This window comes from Phyllobates terribilis, unplaced genomic scaffold, assembly GCF_046119375.1.
Source record: "Phyllobates terribilis strain yellow unplaced genomic scaffold, ASM4611937v1 Scaffold_13__5_contigs__length_258822181, whole genome shotgun sequence".
In the NCBI taxonomy this organism is placed as follows: domain Eukaryota; kingdom Metazoa; phylum Chordata; class Amphibia; order Anura; family Dendrobatidae; genus Phyllobates; species Phyllobates terribilis.
Genome location: NW_027362773.1, coordinates 105618963 through 105628838, shown reverse-complemented (window position 1 = coordinate 105628838; position 9876 = coordinate 105618963). Strand labels below are relative to the sequence as shown.

The following is a 9876-nucleotide window of genomic DNA, read 5'->3' as shown; positions in this document are numbered from 1 at the left end:
TATATGAAGGGACAATAGAGGAGATCTATTCAATGATGCTTTTTACACCTAGGCCACCAACAATGGCAAGGAAAGGTTTACTCATCATTATGGATGGTAATTCTTTAGTGCAAGCAAAGAGATTGTGGATTCTTTACTGTGCAAGCAGTTAGACTATAGATTCTTTACTGTAAGAGCAATGAGATTATGGAACTCTTCGCCACAACATGTTGTAATGGCTGATTCACCGAACAAGTTCAAGGAGGACCTGAATGCCTTTCTTGAAAAAATATTATATTACAAGTTATGGTTATGATTTTGGAAACAAGACTGGGATTGTTGAGCTTGGAAAAGCAAAGGCTTAGCGGCGATCTTATTACAATGTATAAATATATGAAGGGATAATAGGAGAGATCTATTTACTGATGATTTTTACACATAGGTCATCAACAATAACAAGGGGGTATCCTCTATGAGTAGAAGAAAGAAGGTTTAATCATCATTACAGATGGTGATTCTTTACAGTACAAGCAGAGATTGGGGATTCTTTACTGTACGAGCAGTGAGACAATGGATTTTTTACTGTAACAGCAATCAGATTAGGGAGCTCTCCCCACAACATGATTGATTCACTGAACAAATTCAAAGAGACATTGGATGTCTTTCTTGAAAAATGTTATACTACAAGTTATGGTTATGATTTTGGAAACAAAACTGGGGGTTTTCCACTTGGGAAAAAACAAAGGCTTAATGGCGATCATATTATAATGTACAAATATATGAAGGGACCGGAAAGAGATCTTTCTAATGATTTCTTCACACCAAGCCCTGCAAAGATGACAAAGGGGTATCTTCTACTCTACATCTAGAGGAAAGAAGGTTTGATCATCATCACAGATGGTGATTCTTTACTGTACGATCAGTGAGACTATGGATTCTTTACAGTACAATCAGTGAGATTATGGATTCTTTACAGTACAAGCAGTGAGACAATGGATTTTTTACTGTAACAGCAATCAGATTAGGGAGCTCTCCCCACAACATGATTGATTCACTGAACAAATTCAAAGAGACCTTGGATGTCTTTCTTGAAAAATGTTATACTACAAGTTATGGTTATGATTTTGGAAACAAAACTGGGGTTTTTCCACTTGGGAAAAAACAAAGGCTTAATGGTGATCATATTATAATGTACAAATATATGAAGGGACCGGAAAGAGATCTTTCTAATGATTTCTTCACACCAAGCCCTGCAAAGATGACAAAGGGGTATCTTCTACTCTACATCTAGAGGAAAGAAGGTTTGATCATCATCACAGATGGTGATTCTTTACTGTACGATCAGTGAGACTATGGATTCTTTACAGTACAATCAGTGAGATTATGGATTCTTTACAGTACAAGCAGTGAGACTATGGATTTTTTACAGCACAAGCAGTGAGACTAGGTATTCTTTACAGTACAAGCAGTGAGACTATGGATTCTTTACAGTACAAGCAGTGAGACTATGGATTCTTTACAGTACAAGCAGGGAGACTATGGATTCTTTACAGTACAAACAGTGAGACTATGCATTCTTTACAGTACAAGCAGTGAGACTAGCGATTCTTTACAGTACAAGCAGTGAGACTACCGATTCTTTACAGGACAAGCAGTGAGACTATCGATTCTGTACTGTACAATCAGTGAGACTATGGATTCTTTCCAGTACAAGCAGTGAGACTATGGATTCTTTCCAGTACAAGCAGTGAGACTATGGATTCTTTCCAGTACAAGCAGTGAGACTATGGATTCTTTACAGTACAAGCAGTGAGACTATGGATTCTTTACTGTACAATCAGTGAGACTATGGATTCTTTTCAGTACAAGCAATGAGACTATGGATTCTTTACAGTACAAGCAGTGAGACTATGGATTCTTTACTGTACAATCAGTGAAACTATGGATTCTTTCCAGTACAAGCAGTGAGACTATGGATTCTTTCCAGTACAAGCAGTGAGACTATGGATTATTTTCTCTACGAGCAGTGATTTCTCTCTGCCACATGATATTGTAATGGTTGATTCACTAAAAAAGTTCAAGAAGGGCGTGGATGCTTTCTTGATAAATATAATATTACAGGTTGTGGGGATTAGATTCTGTGATGGGATGGTATGTGGAGTCGGGAAGGAATTTTTCTACAAATGTAGAGCAATTAGTATCTGCCACGTGGGATCTTTGTCTTCCTCTGGATCAACACGTGCAGTGCACAATGTATGTCACTGATGAATGTTGTGCCCTACAAGACAATATTGTCAATTATGAATGGAAGACCCGGCCAGGAGGAAGATAAAAAAAAACACAAGAGCCTATTAGTGGATTGTCAGCGGGAGAAGAGATGAGCATAAGATTTTTAATTTTCTTTAACCCCTTCCCAGCCCTCTTAAATTTAGCAAGTATAATATTGCTGCATTCAACCGAAGCAAATTGCATTAAATTCAAATTACAATTAGTCCAATTTATTTATTTATTTTTTAAACTTGAGGGGAATAAGATTTGCCTAGAATCGATTCGCTCATCTCTAATTGAAATGTCTTTTATTTTTCTTGATAATAAACCAAAATGTGTTTTATTGACAATGCGATTGCTAATTCTCTATTTTTCGGTGTAAATCTCCTACAACCTCGATCATTGATAAATTGAGGGATTATTTAAGCATTATTTACATAAATATAGAATGTTAATTATGTCTTTGGTCACATTTACAGAATGATCTCTATTATTATTTTTATTATGTAGTTTACAAAACAGCTTGCTTAGACTCTGGAGACCATTATGATGGATGTTTAAATCCACAAGGATTAATCAATCTTCTATGTTTTACCGACTATATGTATATATATATATATATATATATATATATATATATGGGGAGGTGAAGCGTCAAGGTCATTTAGGCTTGTGATTAACTATGTAAATACATTCGGCAACATCTATGTATAGATTTATAATCATATAGTGTAAATATTGTAAAACCGTAATTTCATCACTTATGTCACCGATCGAGTAGATGATAGACGGACGGCACGCGACAACAGTATAACTCAGATCCATGCTTTATTCTCCGCCAGTGTTTGCTTTAGGTAAGAAAATTTTTTATGACGATATGAAAAAACCTTTTGTCACAATTAAACAGACTTTTTTTTTTCAGCAATTTTCCGAGATCCATAACGTTCTCATTTTTCATGATATGGCGCTGGATCATGGCTTAATTTTTTTCTCGCTACGCCATTTACCGATCGGATTAATTTATTTTATATTTTGATAGATCTGATATTTATGAACACATATGTATATTTTTTTCAATTGTTTTATTTTTATTGGGTTAAAAGGGGGGGGGATTTGAACTTGTGTTTTGTTTTTTTTTTCATCTTTTTAAAAACTTTTTAAAAAACTTTTTACTGTATTTAATAGTCCCCTCAGGGGACTTGAAGCTGTGATCATCTGATGGCTTGTGCTATACATGCATTAACACTGCTATGTACTGAGAAAATCACGATCTCCTATGAACTCCAGCTAGACACTGGCCTTCACAGGAGTATCGTAATGACAAGCACGGGGGTCTTCAGCAGACCCCCGGCTGTCAAAGCAACCCATCGGCGCCTCGCGATCACATCACCGGTGTGCCAATGGGCGTGTGGAATGACGCGCACTCCAGCCGGCGCATGTTAAATTACGTTTTCGGAGATTGACAGCAACATTTAACATGTTAATAGCTACCGGCAGAGCTCAGCTCCACCCACGGCTGTTAAAGGCACATGATGGCTGATTAAATCAGCCATCATCTGCTGGGAAAGATTTGAGATCGGCGTGCAAGCCAGGGGCACGACATATGATGTAAATGTACGTCATATGTCATGAAGGGGTTAAGGACATGTCTATCTTGGACCTTAAGATTATTTTCCTGTTTTTTTTCATCGATGCGTCAGAAAATATATAACTTCTTTTTCTTTTTTTTTCTGGGATGCGTTGTCATTTTCATTGGCACCATTTTTAGATATGTATCATTTATTAACAAAAATAGGGTCATGGAATTAGATACAAAGATCCAACCATTCTCATAACAAGATGCTGCGTTTACCTGCTACAGGCAGTGATTGGCTGCAGTGGTCACCTGCCTCTTTTCTAGGACATCACTGGAGCAGCAGGAAGAACAGATCAATGGTGGACTGGCAACCGCCAGACTGGGAGTGGTGGGAAATCTATTGGTTGAATATGACTTTTTTATTTTTCTACACCATTCTGTACTGATAATTATTTTTTAAATGCAGGATGATTTCTTGAAAATTCATTCACAAATTAACAAATTTTTTTTTTTCCTTGTTTTAAAAATATTTTACGTTATTTTGTAGATCGTGAGTGGTTGATGGGTTGCTGTGACAGCAGGGGACCTATTGAAGACCCCCATGCTTGTCATTACGGACCTCCTTTTACACCCAGCCTGTGGTCGAGCTTCAGAGGAGACCATGATTTTTACTATATGGATCAATGCTGCAGCATCGCTGTATGTAGCACAAGAGATCAGACGATCGTAGCTTCAAGTCCCCTAAGGGGACTAAAAAGATTAGTGAAAAGTAGAAAAAAATATGTTTTAAAAAATATGAAAATAATAAAAAATCATGAAAGTTCAAATCTCCCTCCCTTTTCCCCTATTAAAAATAAAGATAATAAAAAAAAATGAAAAATACATATATGTGGTATCACTGCATTCAGAAAAGTCTCATGTATTGAAATAGAAAAATAATTTACCCGATCGGTAAACACACCGTAAACGAAAAAAAAATCAAAAATAACAAAATTAGTTTTTTTTGGTCTCTGGAATTCCACAAAAAAAATGCTGTAGCAAGCGATCAAAAAGTCATATCTATCCCAAAAATGGAATCCATAAAAACGTTCTCTCACCCTGCCAAAAATTATCCCTTACACAGCTCAATTAACCAAAAAATGTCAACGCTGCAGGTCTCGAAAATGGCTACACAACCCCCCAAATTTTTTTTTTTAAATTTCTGGCTTCTTTTTTTACCACTAAAGTAATAAAAAAAACTGGACATGTTTGATATCACCGTATTTATACTGATGAGCAAAATCATACTGCAAAATGTATAACCTAAAAACAATTCCAAAAAAAACTGTCAGAATTCATGAGTTTTTTTACAATTTTCCCCCACGAGAGTTTTTTTTCCCGTTTTCAAGTACATTATGTGGTAGTATGAATTGTGTCATTCAAAAGTACAACTCCTCCCACAAAAAAAACAAACATTTATTTATTGATCTATCAATCTGGATAGAAAAATAAAAACTGTTATGGCTCTGGAAAAGAAGAAGAGGAAAAAACGAAAACGCAAAAATGGAAATTGGCCATGTCGAGAAAGGGTTAATATGTCAAATTATAAGAATTGGATTCTAGTAAGTTGAAGGGATATATTTGTATCCACAAATTCAGTGGGGTTCTAAGATGCTATTGTCTTATACCTAAGTGAATGAAAATAGTCCTAAACTTTTCACGTTACACAATGTATATATCATATATACCAAACTACGTCAATCGATATATCTAATGCCATTTATCCAACCCTGCAGGCTACGGAAACCCAACGGTGGCATGAAGCATGTGCCAGAATAATCAGACCAAGGTTACGGAGTTTATTCTTCTGGGATTCTACAGCTTCTACGATTTCGAGATTTTATTTTTTCTTTTGTTCCTCTTCGTCTACATAGTAATATTGAGTGAGAATCTTCTGATTGTCGCACTCATTTCCGTAAGTCAGAGCCTTAAACATCCTATGTACCTTTTCTTAAAAAATCTGTCTGTTGTGGATATCCTGTCCACATCCAATGCTGTAATTCCCCTGCTACAAGTCATTCTGAAGAAAACGGGGAGAATACACGTCTCACATTGTATATTCCAGTATTACATCCTTTGTTTCTCAGGGTTTGTACAGTCGTTTCTCTTGACCGCGATGTCCTTTGACAGATTTCTAGCTATCTGCCATCCTTTACGTTATTCCACTATTATGAATGCTGAAAATTGCCTCCGGCTGGTCTGTTCTTCTTGGCTTGTGGCCTTTCTCCTAATAACAAGTGAAATGATATTATTGTATCAGCTGCAGTTCTGTCAATCCAATGTCATTGACCATTTCTTTTGTGACATAGCTCCAGTCCTAGAACTTTCGACTTCTGACGCTACTCTGGTTTCATGGTACGACTTTGCGTTATCACTTTCTTTTATATTTGTTCCATTTTTGCTCGTTCTTGTATCTTATATCTGTATCATCGTCACCATTCTCAAAATTTCTTCTGTGATCGGACGCAAAAAAGCATTTTCGACTTGCAGCTCGCATCTGGCTGTTGTGTGCACTTATTACGGGACTCTTATTGCAATTTATCTCGTGCCATCTTCTCACCGTCTGCTCGATGAAAACAAATTTCGGACTTTAATGTACACTGTGATAACTCCGCTGGTAAATCCTGTTATTTACAGCCTCAAAAATCAGGAAATTATTGGGGCCATGAAGAAGCTCTTTCGTTAAAAGGTGCCATGAGAATACTTAAATGTAAACACTTACAATAAACATCCATATAATACAAAAAGCTACTGTTAATTGTGTTATTCAAAGTAGATTTTACACAGTGATAAATAATTAATGTGTCTTCTCTGATTTTGTATTTTGTAGTCAGTTCCCCTAACTTTCCCAAACTTCAATCATAATGTTAAAACACAAATTCTTTACTGTAAGAGCAGTGAGACTATAGATTCTTTACTGTGCGAGCAGTGAGACTATAGATTCTTTACTGTACAAGCAGTGAGACTATGGATTCTTTATTGAAAGAGCAGTGAGACTATGGATTATTTAAATTACGAGCAGTGAGACTATGGATTATTTAAATTACGAGCAGTGAGACTATGGATTCTTTACTGTGTGAGCAGTGAGACTATAGATTCTTTACTGTACAAGCAGTAAGACTATCGATTCTTTATTGTAAGAGAAGTGAGACTATGGATTATTTAAATTACGAGCAGTGAGACTATGGATTCTTTACTGTACAAGCAGTGAGACTATGAATTCTTTACTGTATGAGCAGTGAGACTATGGATTCTTTACTGTGTGAGCAGTGAGTCTATGGATTATTTACTGTATGAACAGTGAGTCTATGGATTCTATACTGTACGAATATTGAGACTATGGATTCTTTACTGTACGAGCAGTGAGACTATGGATTCTTTACTGTACGGGCAGTGAGACTATGGATTCTTATGCCACATGATGTTGTCATGGTTGATTCACTACTAAAACTCAAGAAAGACCTGGATGCCTTTCTTGAAAAATATAATACTACAGGGTATGGACATTAGATTCTGCAATGGGACGTTGATCCAGGGAACTAGCCTGATTGCTGTATGTAGAGTTGGGATGGAATTTTTCTCCTAATATGTACCTATTAGTGTCTGCCCCATATGGTTTTTGCCTTCCTCTGGATCATCAGGTTAGGCTATAAGTTGAACTTGCAGAACTTAACCCCTTTACACCGTGGTGCATAATAGTGCTCACCACGTTGTAACCCCCGGTTCGCGATCCACCCGTGGCCGTTAACTAGTTAAATGCCGCTGTCAATCTCTATCTGCTGATCACCTCTATGTAGCAGAGCCGATCAGGCAACTGCTGCTTCTAGTCTCCCATGGAGACTATTGAAGCAAGCAGAAAGTTAAAAAAAAATTTAAAAAAAATGTTTTTATAAATATTAAAAAAAGAAAAAATATATAAAAGTTTAAATCACCCCTTTTCACCTCATTCAAAATAAAACAATAAAAAAAAAACACATGCACAAATTTGGTATCGCCACCTTCAGAATTGCCAGATCTATCAATATAAAAAAAGAATTAATCTGATCGGTAAACGGCGTAATGAGAAAAAAATTCTAAACGCCAGAATTACGTTTTTTCAGTCACCACAACATTGCAATAAAATGCAATAACGGGCTATCAAAACATCGGATCTAACCCATAATGGAATCAATAAAAACATCAGCTCTCACCCGGCCCCAGATCTCAAAAAATGGAGACGCTACGGGTACTCGGAAAATAGAGCCACTTTTTTTTTTTTTTTTTTTTTTTTAGCAAACTTTGGATTTTTTTTTTACCACTTAAATGAAAAAGAACCTATGCATGTTTGGTGTCTACAAATTCATAATGACCTGGAGAATACTAATGGCAGGTTAAAAACGCATGGTAGAAGGGCAGCAATGTTCCCCAATTGAAATCCGCATGTGCTGTGCCCATGATGCGGATTTTTCCGCAGCGTAAACGCTGCGCTCAAAAATCCGCAGCATGTCAATTAATTTTGCGTAAACACGGCGTTTTCGCCACCATTGACTTGCATTAGAACGCGCCAATTCCGCAAGACTGCATCTGTACTTGCATTATTGGCGCGTTCTAATGTGTGGATGGTACCCGAGTGTGGAGAAGATGAGATTCTCCTCCACACCCAGGTACCATTTAAAAAGCTGTAAAACAAGAATAAAATAAAAAATAAAGATATATTCACCTTCTGACGGCCCCCGGTCTCCTTCCCTCTGCTCGCATGCAAGACTGAAGGACCTGAGGTGACGTCACAGTCATGTGACCGCAGGCCCTTTAGCGCAGTGTCTCGCGATAGCCAGGAACGAGCCAGGAACGAACGCGGCAGCACACGCCGGGGCATCAGAGGGTAAGTATAGCTTTATTTTTTTATTATTAAACATTCTTATACGGTCACACTATATATATCCTTGCTGTTTGCATGGATTTATATAGTGTGACCTAGTTGTCAAGCACTTTCCAAGTGATGCTAAAATCGCCTGGAAAAGCGCTTGTCAATCCGCATGCCGAAACGCATGTGAATCCGCATGTATTCCGCAGGAAAAACGCATGCGTTTTTTCTGCCAGGGAGATGCAGAAATGATGCAGAAATTTTCTGCTTCATTTCTGCATCGTGTGCACATACCCTTAGGGTTTGATAATTCTCATGAAAACTTTGGAATAAAGAACACTTAAGAGGGTGGACGCAGGGAGACTTTTACTTTTTTTGCCACTATTAATTCTGAAATTTGCTATCGCGTGTGAATGACCTAAATTCATGTACAGAGCACCTGTATTCAGGAAGGGTATAAAATAAACTGACACCTCAGCAATCACTTTGTGATGCTTGGTAGTCACAATCATGTGTATTTCTTCTGTTCTCACTGGCCGAAAACTGAAACCAAGAAACCTCCAAGTTGGAGTGATTTCTTCTCGAATAGTTTTTGGAGGCACTGCTGAGATCCCCAGAACACTGTCCGACACCTGAAAAAGGGACCTTTTTCGGAGAGGGATACAGAAACAAAATATGGTTATAAGCCTTTGTCTTACATTTCCTCTCTCCTTCTCCCAGAAAACTTTCCCAAGTCTATCTGTGCCACACATCACCCTTACTCATACGCTTAGGGTTCAATAAAGCTGCTACAAATGTTTCTGACTGTATTGTCTGTGCCATTCATAAACCAGGTAAGACTGTTAAAAGGGTTGTCCAGGTATGGCATGAAAGTCACACTGTTACTGTAGACATGTGAATCCTCACAGTGTGCATGGCTCCTGCAATGGAGAATCCTGACAGCTGGTGCAGTGTGCACTGTGAGGATTCACAAGTCTACAATCACATAGAGTGACTGCAGATTTTCGTGCTAAACCTGGACAACCCCTTTAAGTACCTAAAGACAAAGCTATAGACCATTGTACCTATTCCTGATTGATTTAATACAATTATCCAAGGTAGGAAAACCAAAAGAAATCAGCAAAAAAAGTAGTGTGTCGGTAGGGAAACTGAAGCAAGGCCGCACACAAAT

The 9876-nt window shown here is 37.5% G+C and overlaps 1 protein-coding gene across 1 annotated transcript; it reads left to right on the top strand.

Annotated features, from left to right (window-relative positions):
* Positions 1 to 5606: 5606 nt before the first annotated feature.
* Positions 5607 to 6548, top strand: LOC141173608 (olfactory receptor 1S1-like). The gene has a single exon (XM_073657909.1). It carries the CDS (start codon positions 5628 to 5630, stop codon positions 6546 to 6548), a length of 921 nt encoding a protein of 306 aa, XP_073514010.1. The 5' UTR covers positions 5607 to 5627.
* Positions 6549 to 9876: the final 3328 nt, after the last annotated feature.

Bases quoted from the DNA above. Each gene is read 5' to 3' on its own strand.
- LOC141173608 (XM_073657909.1), top strand. From the start codon at position 5,628: ATGTGCCAGAATAATCAGACCAAGGTTACGGAGTTTATTCTTCTGGGA.